General features: G+C 45.5%; 1 protein-coding gene across 1 annotated transcript in view; it reads left to right on the plus strand.

Annotated features, from left to right (window-relative positions):
* The window catches only part of LOC123667233 (leucine-rich repeat serine/threonine-protein kinase 1), an 81492-nt gene extending 62975 nt beyond the window's left edge, over positions 1–18517 (plus strand). The window contains exons 31-57 of the mRNA XM_045601188.1: positions 31–118; positions 2075–2197; positions 2661–2842; positions 2916–3036; positions 3352–3530; positions 4233–4423; positions 5623–5752; positions 6121–6220; positions 6508–6635; positions 7056–7161; positions 7268–7428; positions 7695–7898; positions 8380–8547; positions 8627–8767; positions 9169–9271; positions 9461–9570; positions 10252–10374; positions 11736–11919; positions 12510–12620; positions 12933–13023; positions 13496–13624; positions 13991–14101; positions 15656–15807; positions 16045–16178; positions 16835–16954; positions 17431–17544; positions 18397–18517. Coding sequence (XP_045457144.1) covers positions 31–118; positions 2075–2197; positions 2661–2842; positions 2916–3036; positions 3352–3530; positions 4233–4423; positions 5623–5752; positions 6121–6220; positions 6508–6635; positions 7056–7161; positions 7268–7428; positions 7695–7898; positions 8380–8547; positions 8627–8767; positions 9169–9271; positions 9461–9570; positions 10252–10374; positions 11736–11919; positions 12510–12620; positions 12933–13023; positions 13496–13624; positions 13991–14101; positions 15656–15807; positions 16045–16178; positions 16835–16954; positions 17431–17544; positions 18397–18468 — 3576 coding nt within the window. The 3' untranslated portion in view covers positions 18469–18517. The remainder of the gene's footprint in view (positions 1–30; positions 119–2074; positions 2198–2660; positions 2843–2915; positions 3037–3351; positions 3531–4232; positions 4424–5622; positions 5753–6120; positions 6221–6507; positions 6636–7055; positions 7162–7267; positions 7429–7694; positions 7899–8379; positions 8548–8626; positions 8768–9168; positions 9272–9460; positions 9571–10251; positions 10375–11735; positions 11920–12509; positions 12621–12932; positions 13024–13495; positions 13625–13990; positions 14102–15655; positions 15808–16044; positions 16179–16834; positions 16955–17430; positions 17545–18396) is intronic.
* Positions 18518–21088: the final 2571 nt, after the last annotated feature.

A 21088-nucleotide genomic window follows, 5' to 3' on the forward strand; every position in this document is an offset into this window, starting at 1 on the left:
CGATTAACTAAGACATTTGTACAATTGTAGGTGACACAGTATATGCAGCAGAAAAATCTTCGAATGTTTCGTGACGCGGCGGAGCTGCACCAGGCGACCATGTTCTTACATGAAAACGGTCTGTAATTTTATTTTTAACATATAGCTAGGTTGGCAAACGAGCGTACGGCTCACCTGATGGTGCCTAAGCTTTAGACTAGGAAAAACCGAATTATGGGGTTTTTGGGGGTGGAGGGCGGAGGGTGTAGGGGAAGCTATACAAGGTAACACTGCCACACTTCGAAACCCCATAGTTATGGAGACATCCATGATTAAAGTTTTGAGATTAGAGGAAGAATTTAAAGCTTTTATGATACTTTTGAGCTCCGCGTCTGACTTCACCTTAGCTCCGGCGCTGCGGGCAGTGCAATCCATGCGCCGTTTCGCAACTGTGTAAGTGTGTACCCACCGTGGAGGAGTACGTGCGCCGACTGGCGCGCGCCATGTTTGCTCGCGCGGACAAAGGCGCGTGCGTACACCTCCACGGGATCGCACCCTTACATGCGAGACCGCCAGAAGGGCGTCCTCTACCACGCGAGCTCCTGCAACTACCGCCGAGCCGACCCAGCGCGGACAGCGGTGGCGATGATTTGGACGACGCGGGGGAGGACATCCCGTCATTGTAACAAAGAAGACCACTATCAAGGAGAGACCTAAGCAAGACGAGACACCCTAAACAAGAGGAAGACCCTAAGGGCACTGTGACCCTGGCTCAATAGAGCCGAAATGATACGACCCCGGAGGCGAAGCCCCGGAGAAGAAAGCCCGGGTAAAGAGGGCAACCTCGAGGCCCGTACCCAGACAGACCCTCGGGCCTGTCAGGAAGACCCACACACACACACACACACACCGTGTAAGTTATTTTCGAACAGGAGTACGTAAAAACGATCTCGACTCCAAGATCAACAAACGATACAACTTGCGGTAACCATGCTTAGTTTCGTAGCTTTCACATGTTATATTCACATTTCGCACTTGATATTAGCATTTCAGACGTTAAGTTATTGTTTTCACACGGTTTTTTAACAAACGATACAACTGATGTTTAATGACTAAGATATAGATGCTTTAAAAAAATGGCGCGCCACTTATCGTTTCGCTCCAAAGCAATGTAGGCATTCATTGTTTTGTTTAAATAACTGTAAAGGCAAAGGTCTAAGACCATACAGCCTTGTTTCATGTTATGTTTTTTAATTAAATATATTTAATTTTTATTTATTTACTGTTATATACGAAAAATCCTCAATATTTTAGTTCATTTTATATGACAATAAATAAATAAATAAAATATATAATAAAGTAAAAAACATGACATGAATAAAAAAATACTTACCATAATCTATCTGACTTCCGTCGTCGCCGAGAAAAGGGCCGTTTATAGGCATAATTCCGTTACAAAAAAAACCCTAACCTATCTAATTTAAAAATTACACCGTTTATAGACATAGTTTTGTTAATAAAAAAAAACGTTAAATTAACGTGTGAAATGTTAAAATCATGTGCGAAATGTAAAAATAACATGTGAAAACTACGGAATGGAGCATGAGTAACGTAAGTTGTATCGTTTGTAGATCTTGGAGTCAAGATCGTTTTTATTTTGAAAATAACTTATGAAACGTGAAAATTACGTGTGAAATGTGAAAATAGCGTGCGAAATATGAAAAAAACGCGTGTGAAATGTGGAAATAACGTGTGAAAGTTGCGAAATTCTTCTTCTAACCTCAAAACTTTAACCATGGATACCTCCATAACCTATGGGGTTTCGAAGTGTGACAGTGGTACCGGGGGTAGCGATACCCGTCCCCCTATCCCTTACCCCCACGGTCCCGAAATTCGGATTTTCCTAGTCTAAAGCTTTACCCCAATTCTCCCCAGAAATTTCGGTAACCTTACAACAGGAACACAACACTGCTTGATAGCAGTATTATTTAGCTGTGGTCTTCTGTAAGGTCGAGGAACTTCCTCAGTTCAGATCAGACGAGTAAATAAAGTCGTTTAAATGGGTTCTTGAATAAGCGGTATCATTTCTTCTTAGGAGTGTTACTGCATTACGATGACGCGACCCTCAAGGAGCTGTACTTCGTGCGACCGCAGTGGCTGTGTGACATCCTGGCGCACGTGGTCACAGTGCGGGAGGTCAACCCCTTCGCCTCGAACGGTACCACCTCCAACCTACTAGAATCAGTAGTAAAGATACATGTCGATATTTTTTGACTCGGTTATAGTGAATGGACTAACATTTAATTTTATAATGGGATGGCAATTACTTCTCCGAATGTATTGTATAGTGAAGGCTATGATAGTTTGAATATAGTGGCAGGTTCTAACTTGTTCAGTCGATGAATGAGCAAGCGATATTTGATAGGTTGTTACTCGACTAAATTTGTCAGGAAAGATAAAATTTCTAGAGGTTGGCATTATCGTGACCGAAAGTGGGAGTTCCAATCACACGATTTGGACGTTTGATGTGTATCAAATGTGCGAGATTCACACGCATTTTTTCAACGAACACGCAAACTGTTGAATGAGCTTCTTCCCGGAGATTTCCCTGAGCGCTACAATTTGGGGGTCTTCAAGCGTCGATGTAGTGGTGTAGTACCGCCAGCGACCCTCGCTCGCAGGCATCATGCGCGTGGAGGACCTGAGCCACGTGTTCAAGGCGTCCCCGGCGCTGGGCGGCGGCGAGGAGGCGCGCTCGCTGGGCGCGTCGCTGCTGAACAAGTTCGAGCTGGCGCTGTGCTGGGACGCGCGCTCGCTGCTGGTGCCGCCGCTGCTGCCCGAGCGCGAGCCGCGCGCGCCGCAGGTAGGGCTGCCGGCGGTAGGTCTGGGGCGGCTCGCCCGGGGCTACCCAGCAGTGAGTCGGTCTCGTGTTGCAGTTGGCGCTGAAGTCTCGCGCGTGGCCGGGCACCCCGCGCCGCGCCGCGCTCCCCGCGACCCTCTCCTCCGCGCCCTCTTCGGTGCCTTCGGTTCGAGGGACCGATTCTCCGCTACTCATACGTGAGTATTATATGAAATGCCCGTACAGTAGTAGAAGTTTACATTGCTGAAGAAGGGCTTGTTGTAAAATATGGTCTTTCAATTCTTCTTAAAGTTAAGAAATAGGCTGACGACTATGAATTAAAAAAACCGACAGTCTTATAAAATGCATTGTACAGATATGAGATATTTACTTTTAATCGAATTTAAAAATTATAAACTATCAGCTATCGAGGGTTTGAATTTTGAGGGTGTGAAATAGTCACGGGTCGCCAAGACAATCCATAGGCCTCAGTCCTCGGTGGCCACGCTACTCACAGTGCAGCCTACCTACAGAGGAGGGCGGGGGTGCGGGCGGGGCGGTGGTGTCGGCGCGGAAGGGTGCGCGCGCCCTTCGGCGCCTGCTGCTGCTGTCGTACGTGCCGCGCGGGTTCTGGGCGCGCCTGTGCGCGCGCGTGCTGGCCGACCCCGCGCTGGCGCTGCTGGCGCCCGCCCTCTACTGCGCGCCGCGGGAGGTGAGTGTCCGGGGCGGGGGCGGGGGCGCTGGGCGGCGCCTGCTGCTGCTGTCGTACGTGCCGCGCGGGTTCTGGGCGCGCCTGTGCGCGCGCGTGCTGGCCGACCCCGCGCTGGCGCTGCTGGCGCCCGCCCTCTACTGCGCGCCGCGGGAGGTGAGTGTCCGGGGCGGGGGCGGGGGCGCTGGGCGGCGCCTGCTGCTGCTGTCGTACGTGCCGCGCGGGTTCTGGGCGCGCCTGTGCGCGCGCGTGCTGGCCGACCCCGCGCTGGCGCTGCTGGCGCCCGCCCTCTACTGCGCGCCGCGGGAGGTGAGTGTCCGGGGCGGGGGCGGGGGCGCTGGGCGGCGCCTGCTGCTGCTGTCGTACGTGCCGCGCGGGTTCTGGGCGCGCCTGTGCGCGCGCGTTCTGGCCGATGTAAGTGCATCCCTACTGACCGGCCCCGGTTTCATAACTGTGGACTGCGATAGGCTAAAATGATGTGGTTAGTGATCACTATTTGAAGTTTAACTTCTTTGCTCGACTTGAAGAGTCAGCCGATAAATAGCCGAATCAGCCGAAAATATACTTAGCAACCTATTTTTTAAATACGTTAAACGAATTTATATTTTTTGTATGTGAGGGTAGTTGGTTGTAAATTACTCAAAATCTCTATCTCAAAATACATTCCAACAATTAGAAAACTTCACCTAGTCTGACTCTCTCCAGATGGACATAGATGAAAGCGTTGCAAAGGCCCTGGATTTTAACTGGTCGTGGAAGCTCTGGAAGACCGGACTCAAGCTGGTATGTGGAGAACTGGTGCTACTTGCGCTGCGGGAGCTACCCCCACGGTACGACCCACTTTTGGGCGCTGTGGGCGATGAAGATGAGCCCGATGAGCTGTACCATTCCATCAGGTATGACAGTTTGCTTATACTAACTGTAGATGTAGTTGGAACGTAGTTTTAGTCAATTTTTGCTTGATTTGTCTCCTCAAAACAAAATGAAATTGAAATACAGAAATTGAAAGACAGAATTTTTGTCTTGAAATAGATAGCAATGAGATAAAAATCCTAGCAAATATCTGGCACTGACGTTAATGGACCATTTTGGTTCTTATTTAGTTTAGTTTGAATTTTATAATGTTTGTTGACGCGATAGCGCAACGGTTACAGCACTGGTTTGTGTCTGTTGCGCTGGCGGTTGCGGGTTCGATCCCCGCACATGGCAAACGTTTGTGTTGGTCATACAGATGCTGTGTGGCTACGGCACTAAAGAATTTAGCCACCCCCTCTCTTCCCGTGGGTGTCGTAAGAGGCGATTAAGGGATAACAAGGTTCCACAACCACCTTGGAACTTAAGAAGCCGACCGATGGCGGGATAACCATCCAACTGCTGGCTTTGAAATACACAGGCCAAAGACGGGCGGCAGCGTCTTCGGTGCGACAAAGCCAGTACTGCGGTCACCAACCCGCCCAGCGTGGTGACTATGGGCAAAACACATGAGTTCACGTTATTTTTGGCGTAAACTTGTGGAGGCCTGTGTCCAGCAGTGGACTGTATAGGCTGTAATGATGATACAGATGTTTGCCATTGAGGGTTAAGCTTATATTTATTTATTTTTTGTGTTCAGATCGATGTTTCTTTCATTTCATTCCTTATCGAGTTTCATCCTGAACGACCTAATATTTTGAACTAATTTCAGCAAGTATTTTTTTTTTATGTTACTATGTCGGCAAACAAGCGTACGGCTCACCTGATGGTAAGCGATTACTGTAGCTTATAGACGCCTGCAACACCAGAAGCATCGCAAGCGCGTTGCCGACCGAATCCCCAATCCCCCCAGGAGCTCTGGTCACCTTACTCACCAACAGGAACACAATACTGCTTGAAAACAGTATTATTTAGCAGTGATCTTCTGTAAGGTCGAGGTACTACCCCAGTCGGGCTGCTCCATATTTTGAGCAGGAAATTCCTGCTGTGCCCTACCTCGGTTATTATTAATTTTATAGTCTTTGTTGAATCTGTGTAATTGAGCTTGTAAAAAACATTAAAATTGGGTCAGTATCAATCAGTCAGTTATGACAAAGTACATTTTCTTCCCGTCGGGTGGCAGGTTCCGCGTGCGCGCCGAGGGCACTTGGAGCGAGCTGGACGTGCAGTCGTCCGCGTGCGTGGAGCTGCTGCTGCCGGCTCAGGTGTGCGTGGTGCGGCGCGACGACGGCCTGCCCCTCGCTGGCTGCCAGGTAAGCAGCCCTGGGATGTGTGATGTAGGTAGTATATTATATTTAATTAATTAGTCATTTTGAGGGTAAGACAAATCTTCTTGTGTAAGCCATTCTCTGATTAAAGCTATAAACGAATGAACGTGGTTTCCTTAAAATAAGCTTCCGTAAGATACCCAAGAGTCCAGAGATTTTTCCAGGATGGGCTCTAGAAACAGCGCAGCTTCTATCTGGTGATGCTCATGAAGAACTTCGGAAAGATCTTCTGAAATGTTTATTGAAATTTCCTCATCAGATTTTGCTACGATTTTGCTACATTATGATGATGGCGTTATTTATTTATTTAGCTTTAAAAACATTATTATAGATATTATTACTGTCTTAAACAGAGTCTCAGTCTGGAACCGAACCCTGAAGTGTTGACAAAGGTGCTTGCATTGGTCTCCGACCACGTGGACCTGTTGCTTGAAGACTGGTACCCGTCCCTTGGTAAGTTGACAAAGGGTTTTGGCACGATCAAGCTCTACAGGCCTAGGCTCCAATCTCTTTTAAAGATGCTGTTTGTTTAACATATAAAGAATATTATTTATTTGTTTTACATTAAAAAAAAATAGCAGATAACCAAAATCATATCAGGTCATCAGCTCCTTTAATATTCTGGTACTTTACTTTTCATCTTTTTTTGGCGCCAGTCTCATATTCCCTCACAGCATCATACTACACAGATAGTACAAATGATATATCACCTTAAGAGCTCATGAAGGTCCCTCACCCAGGTACCCGCTTCGTCCACACGTCGGAGGGCCGCTGCCTCATCACCCGCGTGGCGCCCTGCCCCGCCTGCCTGGCAGACGCCCAGCTGGAGCACGAGCCTCATCACGACCACGACAAGCACTTCGCTCAGGTTGGTGACCTTCACCCATCGACTATTAGTTATAGTCTAAGATCCGTCTTAAGGAATATATATATTCTCACAAAGCGTGCGTGAAGGAAATTGCGCCCACGCTACATTGATTAATGGAGTAAATAAATTAAGAAGGTAAGTTAGTTTTACACAAATCATTCTGTTATTGTAAATTATAACCTCTTACGTGCTCATTGGACTCCTTTTCACTAACCCGGATCTCACACTAATATGAATGGATATCAAAAAAACGGCCAAATAGTCTGAAGGTTGCCAATTTAATGTTTGCTCTTGGCGATAATTATAATATTAGAATGAAGAGAGAGATGGCACAAAAAAATGTGTAGTTGAGTATGGATTAGTTCCTGGAGACCAAAGTTTAGACTAATAGGCTACCCGCTCAAATGTTCGTTGTTCTAGGTATTCAGACGCCTAGACCTCGGCAGCGCAGAACCACGCCGTCTCCGACTCTCCGAGGAATCCCGCGCCTCAGACGGTGACAGTGGCGTTGGGGCTGAATCTAACAGTATGATAACCAATCTTACATCTCTTGCTCAGTATTTATTTTCAATTTGTTACATTTTAGTTTCCAAGAAGTCTACAATTACAGTAAATGTCGTGTTGTCTGTTAGCGTCCTCGCGGGTGGGCTCCACGGAGGGCGTCTGCAACAGCCCGTCGTTCGTGGCGACGTGCTGGACGCTGGAGGAGTGCGTGCTGGCCGCGTGCACGTCCGCGCCGCTGTGCTGCCCGCACCACGCCGACGTGCAGCTGGCGGACGTGGCGCCCGACACGGTGAGTGGCGGCTGGTGGCTGGTGAGTGGTGGCTGGTGGGTGGTGGGTGGCGGGTGATGACCCACCGTGCCGCACGTTAGAGGAGTTCTGTTTGACACAAGGACTCACTTAAATATAATTTAGTAAAAAAAAAACCGAGGACGCTGTACACGCAGAAGATGGCCAAAATGGTAGTAGCTATGTGTGCCACATGTTGACACGAGGTTAGTTACATACATGGCACATGAGGACAACACAGTCGACTCACATCCCCCCCCCCCCTACAGCTCCTCCTGGACGTGGAGGAGGACAAGCGCGCCCGCTGGGAGCACATCACGCGCACGGCGGTGGCGGGGCGCGGCGCCTTCGGGACCGTGCTCACGGGCACGTGGCGCCGCCCGGGGGCCAAGCCCGTGCCCGTCGCCGTGAAGGCCCTTCAGCCAGTGGCGCCCCCGTCCGCCCACGATATACAGGCGATGCAGGCGTATAAGGTGAGGTCATATTTTGTGCTCAATCACAATTTTTTTTTTAATATTCCGGCGGCGTTTCAATCTCTATCTTTAGACAATCTTAAAAAAAAAAAACACTAAGACTTTGAGTAGAAAAGCTTGTTACGATATCAATGAATACCTTAACTCTATATCCCACTCTGTCATTAGATATAGTTCCAAATAAAAGTAGTCCTGGTCATTTCACGGTCATACTGTGATTTTATTTACTTTTTTGTATAAAGCTTCTTCGGCCTGCTATATCCCACTGCGGGGCATAGGCCTCTTTCCCCATATAGGAAAAGGATCTGACATTTTTTTTTTATTTTTCGAATGACGTTCGTTAAATAATATCGTTTCATTTAATCCACTATTTTCTTAATTCTCGAGTATATTGCTATTTGGAGTTCCGGACTCCTCTACTATAAGTTCAATGAACTCCAAAGCTATAGTCCCGAGTCTATCGTACCTGTACCGACCGCAGGCGGCGGCGTCCCGCTGGGAGCGCGACGCCACGGGCGGCGCGTGCCGCGCCTACTGCGGCCTGCGCCAGGAGCTGGGCATCCTGGCGCGCCTGCGCCACGCGCACGTGCTGCCGCTGCTGGCCGCCTGCCCCGCGCCGCTGGCGCTGCTGCTGGCCGTGGCGCCGCAGGTACCGCCCGGGCCGCCCGCGGAGCGCCGCTCGTGCCGCGTGCCTGTATCTAGCGACCGATATGTGTACACGTCGGCAGGGCTCGCTGGAGGGTGCGCTGCGGCGCTACCGTGGCTGCGGGAAGCGCGTCGGGGATCGTGCGGCGCGTGCGCTAGCTCTGCAGGTGGCGCGTGCGCTGGAGTACCTGCACGCGCACCGCGTGCTCTACCGGGACCTCAAGGTACCGCCTGCACGCCTGTTAATACACAACACAATAGATTAGAGTACATTGAATGACACACTAACAATTCACACTTATTTAGCACTTAGATATTAAATAAATAGCAAGCGAAGACAAAGATCGTAAACGTCGTCGTCTGTCTGTCTGTCTGTCTGTCTGTCTGTCCGTCCGTCCGTCCGTCCGTCCGTCCGTCCGTCCGTCCGTCCGTCCGTCCGTCCGTCCGTCCGTCCGTCCGTCCGTCCGTCCGTCCGTCCGTCCGTCCGTCCGTCCGTCCGTCCGTCTGTCTGTCTGTCTGTCTGTGTACTAACCTGTTGTACCATGAACCTTTGTATCAATCTCAAGGCATGCATTACATTACCGACAAACATGAACGTAACAAATAACTAAAGCCACTCCTCCAGTCGGAGAACGTGCTGGTGTGGTCGCTGCCGGCGCCGCAGGAGGCCGAGGACGCGGAGCTCAGCCCCGACCCCATCGACGTGCACGTCAAGCTGGGAGACTACGGTGAGGAACGAGCAACCAAACACTACGTAAATGTAACATCGCAACAAATATTCTCCATATGAACATTAAAACTGCGCTTACGGCCGCGTTTAACATTTTTTTATGACATTCGTGGCCGCTATATCATCAGATGTATATTGTAACCATTGCACCGACATTTCATCGAAACCACAAATTCTTTTGTCCCAGGTATATCGCGCCTCGCCCCGCCCTCTGGTACAAAAGGCTTCGGTGGCACCGAGGGTTTCATGGCGCCCGAGATTATGAGGTACAACGGAGAGGAAGAGTATACTGAGAAGGTAGGTTGACAGTTCACTCACCGAGAGACCTCAGTTTCGTAACATTTAGGTGCTAGTACTTAAATATCAACTTGTACTAAGAATTGTACGCCATCGGCCATAAGTTCAGTTCGGAAATAAGTTAAGGAAAAGTTCTAAAATTAATTTTCACTCGTACTTTAGTTTCATTTAAAACGAGATGTTAAGTACTGATAATGGACCTGGTTAATACGGGTTGATCTGAAAACCTGTGGGTGATAGAGCGCTAACAGTGCCTGTGGGCGCTCTGTGGAGAAAGGCGGCCCGCACATGGTGGGTCAAGCGTCGGGGCGCCGCGGTAGCATACGAAAGCGATCCCGTGGCGCACCGCTATGATGATGAGGGCACCGCTGGGTTTTACTGGGGAAACCTGTGGGTCTTTATAATCTCGTTTTCCTATTTTACACTGCTACAGTTCCTAACAATGATATTACATAAACATTTTTGAATATCAAAAATTAGAATTCCTAATGTGTTGGTAACACAAAAATAAAATCATACATATTGATAATACATTAAAAAATTATTTTAAAAATGTAATTATTGAATATATAAACTTGCTTTGCAAAATGTATGTATTTCAAGTATTGTCTGCGCAGTCCTTACTAATAGTTAATTTTCTACAATAGATTTATTATAAACTCCATTGTATAAAATTATCAGGTGGATTGTTTCTCGTACGGAATGTTGTTGTACGAGATCTTCACGCTGCGGCAGCCGTTCGAAGGTCACGAGGCGGTCAAGGAAGCCGTGCTCGAAGGGGCCAGGCCTCCCCTCTCTCCCAGGGTAAGTTCGGTGAACGTTCATTTGATACTTTGACTACGGGGTATGTAATATTCTGTTGTATGTATTTTGCTTACATTGAGTTTTTTAGGTATAAAGATTTATAAAAAGTTGGTTCCAAAATACATACCTGAGGGATCCCAATGAGAAGTGATTAGTGCAAATGTTTCTGGTATTGTTTCCTTTTTAATGTGTATTTTGTGTTTGTTTATTTTTGAACCTATCCATATGTACATTTAGTAACAAAATATTTGGTGAAATATAAAATATAACTTAACTTCAAATTGATATAAACGGTCAAATGCTTCGTTTAAAACTTTTTTGCTCAAAGTTTGTATTTTGGTCGACGTATAGTATAGTATGGCGGGGTATATTATAGCGATGATTTCCGCTTTGATAGTTATTATGTTTCGTTAACATTTATGCGATGTTCAACGATGTGTACAATAAATAAATATAATATGATTTAATGTGTAATGTAAATGGAGCTTTTGTAAGAAAGGAAATGAAGAAGAACGTAAAGAAGACGAAAGTGGTGGTATTTGAAAGAGATGAGGCAGTGACAGGCTGCAATATCGTTATTGGAGATGAACAAATTGAACAGGTGAATGAGTTTGTGTATCTGGGTTTAAAGTTTACAAGAGATGGATAGTGTGAGAGTGATATTGAAAGAAGAGTGAATGCAGGAAGCAGGGTGAACGGAGCTTTGCACTTCTTTATGAGCAGTTGGAAGGTGTCTAACAAGGCTCATTTGGCGATGCATGGGGGGTTGGTTCCGACACTCATGTACGGAAGTGAAAGTTGGGTATGGCAGAAAAAAAAGAAAGAATAAATGCAGTTGAGATGAGAGTGTTAAGAAATATGATAGGATTTAAACTGAGTGACAGGATAAGGAAACGTTGTGGTCTGAAAGAAGATGTAGTGACAAAAATTGAGAAAAGTATGCTCAGATGGTTTGGTCATGTCGAGAGAATGTGTGAAGAACGATTGATGAAAAAAGTGTATAAGGCGAGTGTAAATAGAAGGGTTGAAAGGGGTAGACCTAGGCGGCCGTTTCGAGACTAAATAAGAGACGTCTTGAAAAAACGCCAAGTCAAGAGTACCCTAAACCGAAAAGCATGTATGAAGGGAATAATGAAAGTGGACGAATCGAAAGAAGTATGTAAGGATTGTAGCAAGTGGAATAAAGTGGTCTCTGCCTACCCCTACGGGAAAGAGGCGTGCTTATATGTGTGTATGTTGTATCACTTATCATCGGTGGCAGGCGTCGTGCCATTACGACCTGCGCGTTTATAAGTAAGCGTCAATCGCTTCCACGTTACGGAAGAGGTGGGCCCGAGTAGTCAGACGCGCGGTGCCCGCAGGACCTGCAGTACCCGTGCAGCCTGCTGGAGACCATGCGGCGCTGCTGGAGCGGCGCGCCCGAGCTGCGGCCGTCCGCCGGCGCGCTGACGGCCGTGTGCGCGGCGCCCGAGTGCCTGGCGCTGCGGGACGCGGCCGCCGCGCGCCCCGCCGCCGCCGCCGCCGCCGCGCCGCTGCGCCTGGCGGGTACGGCTCTCACTCAAATCCGCTCTCTACTGTGCTCCATCTCAGCAAAAATACTGTACAAAATTTTATGCTAATCATTCCCTCCGAGCTAATCTGTTTCCCGTACGCTAACAGTGACCTCTGGGTTCACCCTGCCCCTTGATCTGAATTATTACCGAAGCATTCATATTAATTTCCCACAATTTAATCTGTTCCTCGCTCTTTTCTCGCTCTCCCTTCATCCCCTGCCCTCTCCCTTATTACCCTTCTTTTCTATTTTAAATTCCACCGCACAAAACATATTGATTCCCTACCAATTAATATATTCGCTGTCCTTTTGTCAAAATACCCTCCTTTCCTCAACCCTCAAGCAGATGATCAAGCAGACGATATTCCTTGATTGACTTTCCATTTTCTTGCTGCGTACACCTACCTATCCCTTAGTCACTGTTATCTTCTCGTTTTACTCCTAGAACATGATAGCTAATGATATCTTCATGATTACTTCCAAGCTAATTTAATCTTTTGCTCTTTGTCACTCTCCTCTTCTCTCTTTATTGCCCCAGAAGGCAGCAGTCAATGATTAACTCTATTGGTTTTATGTCTTATAGAGGGCGACCTGGGATGGGAGGTGTGGTACGGTGGCGCGGAGCCCGAGCGCGCCCACACGCTCACCATATCCGACACCTTCCAGCACCACCACTCGCTGCGTGTGCCGCCTGGTGGGTACCGCGCACTTGCTCGTGAATTAGTCTATTTGTACATGCTTAAGCTGAAACTCATGTGTCAGATTAGAAAAATTACTTTTGCTTTTTTACCCTGTTTATCAATAAAGGTTGTAGGCTTTATTAAGTCACACTATATAATAATTGGCATGGACTAAAGCAGAGTATAGTTCGACTAGCCCGTTGACGCAGTTTGTGGTGGCCCTGCTTTCTGCTCCGCGGGTTGCGGGATCAATCACCGCCTTAGTCGGGGTGTAGTATTTTTAAATATATATTTATATATTATGTTTTTTCTTTTGCTTCCGTCAGACAAGACAGAGCCGGTGATAGTGACAGCGATGTGCCGCGTGGGCCCCCACATGTGGCTCGGAGACTCCGTCGGTCGGATATTTGTTTACACGTGAGTACCAAGCAGGCTCACCTTGACTTTCTTCCTCCCCCTTCCTTATCTCATTAGCTCATTTAGCTGATACTGAAATATTTTGATGGATTCATTCATTTAAAATAGAAAATCTAAGGATCAAATTCCCACTTGTGGCTGTTGGCTTAACATACATTTCTGTAAAAGTGCGTTACAGCCATATACGAGATCAATGGCTAGAATTATCTATAATGGTAGGTGGATGAAACAATAGTCAAGTAAATACGCGTTATCAAAGATTACTCAAAAAATAGTCATCAGATCTCAATTAAATTTAAATGGGACTAGCATCAGCTTTTGATTAAAATGAGATTAATTGAAACCCCCCCCCCCCCCCAGTAAAAAGTGCTGAGGTAACATACTGTATTGAGAACCACCTCCTTTTTTGAAGTTGATGAAAAATGTTCAGCACTCGTGTTGAATTACTGTTCCATTATCTTGTACGTTCTAGTATATCAACGTGCGCGCTCTCTTGGAGCGTGCGGCTGCAAGACGTGGTGGGCGGGGCTCCAAGCGCCGTCGCCGCGCTTGAGTTGCTCGCACCACTGCCGCGTGTCGCTGTTGCACTCGCGTGTGGGAGGTACCACTGTCACCTACCACTTACCACCAAACGAGTACACACATCACTCTCCATTTCAATAATTTCAAGGGCCTGTTTGACCGGTTGTAGATAATGGTATTGATTGACGAATGACTTTATCCATCAGATAAAAGTACGTCGAGCACGTGATACAGTATCATTTCTTACCATCGCATTACGCTATATTTCTGATATATTTCTAACCGCAAACGTAAATCTAAAAAATGTAGTTCATTAATTAAGAGAAACAGATCGCAATGGCCCTTTCTACAGGCTGTCAAAGTCTATTCGTAACTCATGTGCTGGATAAAGTTTATCCACAACTAATGAAACCGGCCCTGATTAGTTTTTTTTTTTTGTGTTTAGGCTGTTCATAGTGACCTCAGAGCGGCAAGAGGAAGAAGGCAGCTTCGTGCTGACGGAGCTCGGCGCGGCCACCGAGCTGAGCTGCCTCGCAGCCGTTCCCGTGGACGACAGGTGGGCTCTTACGATACAGCCCGTGACATCCCACTGCTGGGCATAGGTCTCTTTGTCCACGTAGAGGGATTGGATCTTAATTCATCACGCTGCTCCACTGCTGGATGGCGGATATGTTCCCTACTATGAGTAACGATCGCTATCACCTATTTATGATAACAACCGGGACCGCTTAACGTGCTCTCCGAGGTACGGTGGGGAGATTCACAACGACTAGCAACCAGACTGGAACGTTCAGTCTCTCAGCCTCGACCGCGTCCACAAAGCCTGATGTGGTGCTATATGCAGCCATATACCTTCCCGACATGTTGCCTTTGAGGACTTGCCAGGTTATTGGAAATGCCGTTACAGTTGCTGTTATTGTAAATGGCTGCCTCGGCTTTTTCGAGTTCTACCTCCAGTAACTTTTCATGATTTTACTGGTAGGTCTGCATGATTTTCTAGCATATGGCCAGGCTTACCTCGTGGTTTGCCTTTGTTATGGCCAGGAACTCGATCCACGCGTTATCCGCATGCTGGAGCGGCGTGAACGCTAGTTAAAACTTAGGTGGTGTTACTTGCCCCATGTCGGCCCTCGTTCGAGTGACTGGCGGCGCTTGCGAGCACCTTGGATTTTCGTCTTTGGTATATTTCTTTATTGCTCCGTTTGCAGCTCACTCAGTTCAACCGGTCTTGGGGAAAGGTGGGGCAGTCGTTTTCCTCTTTTGGGAGAGATGGTGGATGGAACCCGGATGAACTTTTCTATAGCCATCAGTTGAGATTTCGCCTTATTTATTTATTTATTTAGTTGCACCAACAAGATAAACACCAATACATCACAAAAACTTATGGGTATCATCTTCGGAGTCGCGCCACCCAGCAGTTTGCAGTCGCCCTGATCTACAGAGATCCGTTTCTTCAAGAGTTGGTCATGCAGGGGGTGAAAGTTGTTGTGATTGGGCTGGTGTATGTTGTCCTTTTTTGGCATAGAGGTAACATGAGCGAAAGTGCGTGGACCGTTTTTAGGAGTGCGTTTCGTCACACCCTCCTTAATCGAGTCCAGAGCTAGGTTTACCTCCTGGACTATTATTTCCATTTGGAGCGATGGTTTCATTTTGAAAGCAGTGGTCTTGTTCGCCTTCCTCCATGTACGCAACCATAGGACACAGGAGAGGACAGGATCTCGGTACGCGATGAAGTCGTGTCAATACGTGTCCACTTTAGGCTTTAGTAACTCGGCTTCTATAAGTTTCTCAGAGATGTAAAGGGTGTTGTCCGACAGGTCTTCCCAATGATTGCGCGATAGTAAATTTTTCGTTTCGCTTGAGTTTTCCTGCTGCTGTTGGCGCTTTTTCAAAGTTTGGATGCTCCTGCTTCAGAACCAGGACTCCTGCAAACTTGCGAACACTCACTCGGATAGAACACACTTATCTAAACCTTTTTCACTACTTTTTTGTGTATGCGTGGCTCAAAAATCCTCATTTTAAGATTGTTTTCACGGAGCCAAAGTTGATTCTATCGCGTTTAGGCTTGTACTCCGTGTGTGTCATAGTATATCGAGTGTCCGTGTCGCAGCGTGTCGCTGTGGGCGGGCGGGCCGGGGCTGCACGCCTACGCCGTGCGCGCGGAGGGCGTGAGCGCGGCGGAGCAGCTGGCGGCGCCCGCGCGCCTGGCGCTGCTGCGGGCGGCGCCCCGCCCGCTGTGCGTGCTGGGGGCGGCGCGCGCCGGTGAGTGTGCTGTGATTTGCGATTACAAACACCCCAAACACCTCCAGATATCCCCAACTCTTTCAAGCTACCCAAATATCTCCAAACACCCCCAAACACCCCAAATATCTCCAAACACCCCAAACATCTCCAAGTATACCAAACTTCATCAAGCAATCCAGACATCTCTAAACACCCACAAACACCTCCGAGCAAACACATCCGAGCAGCCACCGCTAACCCTCCGCCCCCCCGCAGACGTGTTCGTGTTCTCGTGGAGCGCGCGGTCGCGGCGTCCCCCCGCGCGGCTGGACTGCAGCAAGCTGGTGCCGTGCTCCGAGAGCCTGCAGTCCATCGCCATCGACGACAGCCTCGGCCACGAGCGCTGCCGGGTGAGACACACACGCACATTACATTCGATTAACAGTTTGTTATCGCATCAAATAAAATGATTATTTTTACTGTTTGATAAGGCCATGGGTTGGAGGTGGGACTTGCCCTTAATTGATGTTGCGACATAAAGACTGACTGCGTGTCTGTGTTAATATTATATGGTTGAAGATCGTTTGGTTGAACGCGAATAGTAAAAGAAACATTATTATATGTGTTGTGTGGCGAGAAAGGCTTATAGGTTATATAATTGTATGATACGACCAATAGCAGTGAAGCATTGATGGTAAATATTGAAAAAACTGGCGAAAATTTTATCCTTTTCATATCATAACACGTGGGATAATATGAAAATTTCCGTGTAAACGGAGTCGCGGACAACAAGTAGTTGTAAATATAAGTTTTTCTCAAAAATTATATATACTGAAATGTAAAGCTGCGGCAAATATAATATATTAACTGTGGGAAATATATAAAATACTCATTGTTTGTATTTGCGTCTGCGATGGAAGATTTCATGCAGAACACGCAAACAGAATCATTCGCAGATATACTACAACAAGGTTTTTTTCATATATGACAGAACATCATAATGCAATTTTACTATTAGTATCGTAGGTCTTATTCCGACTTAACATAACTAAATAACGTCCGGTAGGTGACAGCGCTGGCGGTGATTGGCGACCAGGTGCTGGTGGGGACGGCGTGGGGCTGCCTGGTGGTGGCGCACGCCGCCTCCCTACTACCACTTACTGTCTTCAGGCCCTATGAGGAGGAGGTCAGTGCTTGCCGACTGGTACCCATACCGCCTGGTAATAATGGCTTGGTTACACTAGGTGGCATAAATTCGGACAAATGCACACAAGTGTATAGTCACTGACCAAACCATTCTTCTTTTTAGTATCCTTAACAAATGTCGTCTGTTTCTTCCCATATTTACCGGTGCAGCTTTAACCCAGATGAAACAGACCTCCAAATCAATGAAAGTAGGGAATAGCAAGAGATATCCTGTTCAAAATCTAGAGCAGCCCAATTGTCGAAGTATCATAACCGTACAGAGGATCAGAGCTACATAACACTGCTCTCGATAATTCTGTGTTCCTGTGGTGAGTAAGGTATAGAGAGCTGGAGAGGATCGGGGTAGGGTCAAAGGCTACAGCTTCTTACCATCATACGGTTGATTGTCGACGTAGTATTACAAAAATGAAACTGCCAAAGATTCGAGGAGTAACGGAGAGTCGTGTCGTTCTCCAGGTGCGTGCGATAGTGCCCCTGCCGCCCCTGGGGCGCGGGGCGCGGCGCCAGGAGCGGCTGGTGACGTTCGGCGCGGGCTACCGGCCGCTGGTGCAGAGATACGCGCCCGCGCAGGTACACATACAGCCCTCCTTTTACATTTCATCTTCATTGCGCCACTAAATATACTCATTTCATTTTAATCCTGTTTTCTTTTGAGTAAACCTATAACCATCCATTTCATACGTTCCCTCGATGTTTGGACACTAGATATGAGTGATTCCCAAAATATACACTCCAATCTTTATCCTATATTCCAGCGTTCCCCATTTGCCGGGTCGCGATCCGATACCGGGCATTTAAAATAAAATACCGGGTCGCAGTATTTCCGCTTTGTTTACAAAAATAATACCCGCTATCGATCGACGCATCGTAAATATTCGTAAGCGATTCGGTTCCGTGGGTTCGAAAGTATTAAGTGGCAGTGTGAAAATTACCAGGACATGGCAAAACAATGTTTGGGAAACACTGCTATATTCGATTAGAGATTAGAAAGTAGTGGGGATCTTGGCCATGACTTAGTGCTCGAAAGACATTCAAAACTTTGGTCATTATTGGCAACCAAGAACTCCTCTCTGAAGGAGAGAGAACAGTCTAAACTTCACACTATCATCTTAACTACCTTATTTTAGAAGAAAATACTTGTTTATAAAATATATGTATGTGTTGACTAACTTTTTGTGTGTTGATACATATTATTTTAATTAAGACATTGTTGAAAATTGGGACAGTAATTTTACTCAAAGATATAATTTGATTAATCTCTTGGCGCAGTTCGCAGTAACCCTGCGTTCTGCTCGGGGGGTTTTGGGTTCGATTACCGCCTCCAGTCTGGATGTGATATAAGTTTTATATGTGTTATTAAGTTGGTTACCTTAGTAGTAGATAGAAACAATTAAACAATTTCATATTGTTTTTTTTTTTCAGTCCAACAACACAACAACATTCTCCGGCTTCTACTGCTTGCTGTGGACGGCACAACACTGGCTGCCGGACTAGACGCAACAATACTGATACAATTCAGCCTATCGCAGTCCACTGCTGGACATAGGCCATCACAAGTTCGCGCCAGAAATGGCGTGAACTCATGTGTTTTGCCCATAGTCACCACGCTGGGCAGGCGGGTTGGTGATACAACATCAGGATTTCATTTAGAATATTCTGCATTAAAACGCCCTCGCCAAAAACACGGTCCCATTTAGATCGATTGATTTCGTAGCTTTTGAACATGTACGGACAGTTTTGGGTACTATCATATTAGATAAGTCACATTAGTCGAGAAACAATAGCGCAATTACCGCTACCAAATTGCAAAGTGCTCCAAAGTGGACGCTAAGGAATTGTTTCCATTACTGTTGTAAAGCGATAATTGTGCAATCAACGCTACCAAATTGCAATTCATCGCAAGACAAAAGCGATAATGCTGCCAGTGGACAATCGATGAACTAAAATGTTACCAGCAATTGCTAATCGCTAATGCAATGTCCTTAGCTATTATGAAGGTTTGATAATTACGTACAGTCCGTACAGAGCTTAAAGGTATTTTCGCTTGTGATTTAAGGTATCAAGGATATCAATTTTTTTTTATATGTTTTGTGATCTGTGCGTATTTTATACTTTATACTTGAATAAATCTAGACAAATGTATATTTGCTGATGTATAGTGCTATTCCGTTTCCTATATTCAAAAACGAACCGTTTTAAACGGATATCAACAAAAGTAGGAGATTTTCAATTTGACTCAATTTTTTTATGTTACGTCATAGGTTTTTACTGGATGTACGGATTTTGATATTTTTTTTTATTTTAGAGCTTGTGCTTGTCATGTGATCAATTTAGATTTCATTGAGCGATCTAAATTGAAGGACTTTTTCGTTTGAGAGCAAACACAATTATTTGAATATATTTACTAGAATAGCTTCAAGAGTGGGTCGTTATGAATTTTCTAGAAACAAAGATGGCGTTTGCGAGTAATATTAAGATATATGCTTTCATATTTATTAGTATGTTGAAAACATTGAGAGTTTGAGTGAATTTACGATATTTTAATACTAAAAGGCTGATTTCCGGTTTTTAATAAGGTCGGGGTTGATACAACCCCAGTGAGAGCTTGAACACAGCTAGTGTAGTCTTTAGTTTTACTATTGCGTTTTATTTTTAGGTAGTTTTTTTTTCTGTAATTTGGTGAAAGTCATATAAAAGAAGGTTTTATAAATAAATGATTGATGATTTTATATGTAAAGGAGTTTTTAAATAATTTCACGCATGTTAATGGCGTTACAGTTTGAAGTTTAATTGCTTAAAAATGTATCAAATATATCCAGAACAAAAAATGCCCTCATAGTAAAAAAATCATTATTTCTCTCGCTCTAACATACAACACGTAAAATAGAAAATGTAGCTTAAATAAAAAAAAATGGTTATCTGTGAAGTCGGTTTACGGACGATAGTTTGACGTGATAACGTCATAAAGACACATTGATTAAAAATTGCATACTTTTATGAATTGGATTGAATTATTTTAAACTACTCTGACGAATGTGTCACAAGCCGCTGTGTTCCGCGCTCTCGCTCGGGCGGAACGTGACACTTGTTCGTGCGTGCAAACTCACATTATAAGACATTATCACGTCAAAATATACAATGTGGAGGCATACAATTAGTTAACGAATTATTTTTTATTCTATGTCCACATGTGTTGGAGTGCTCGGAAAGAGTCTTAACCTTCCCCCCCCCCCTTTTTATCTATTTCTACCGTATTGGAGTTTAGCGGATTTTTTAATCTGTCGAAGTCTAGGGCGTTACTTGTCTAATAGTGATAAAATCGTGTCAAATTAATCAAACCCTGGATTAATGTAATGAAAATATTTAATCCGTATAAGAAAATTAGTTTAGCGAATTCAAAATACGAAAATACACACCAACTACGTGGATATTTTTACTTTTGTAGATGAATTTCTAACTAAATATCAAAATAAAGTAATTTAATCAAATATAAATACGTCAAAATTAAAATTCGTGTAACTTCCATGTATGACACTTTTTTAGAACATTTAAATGTCGGCAGCTAATCACTGACTGCACATGTAGCTCATCGTTCTGTATGGGTTTCATTTGTATTTTGGAAGTTAAACTTTTTTACGAACGCTTGACTTGGGGAGCTAGCTGGTGAATGCGTGACGAGAGCGTTACGAAATGTGTGATCGGGCGAGGCGAACGGAAGTTGAGAGGGAGATATGAGTTACGTTGAGCTAAAGAAGTTAGACTTCAGTCGTGTGGTCTAAAGCGGCTCGTTTTTTTTTATTATTATTTGTTGCGTTTGACCAGCTTTTCTACTATTATCATCCGTCTATCTCTGTATTATATGCTTATATTATGAATTATTCGTATTTTTAAGTTTACTGCACAATATTCCGTCCAACTGACCTGTCCCGAAGTTTTTTGTGTTTCTTATGTATTTAGTTGTGTTCTACAATTAGAGTTTAAAGTTTCAATAACTTTGTAACCTAAGCAAGTCCTGTATTTAATAAAATTGGTCAATTCTAATAGTTCCATTTGTGAATGAAGTTATTTTTAGATTTATAGCTTATTTTCCCTGTAGCTGATAAACTATCTGATA

Source organism: Melitaea cinxia, chromosome 27, assembly GCF_905220565.1.
Source record: "Melitaea cinxia chromosome 27, ilMelCinx1.1, whole genome shotgun sequence".
Lineage (NCBI taxonomy): Eukaryota > Metazoa > Arthropoda > Insecta > Lepidoptera > Nymphalidae > Melitaea > Melitaea cinxia.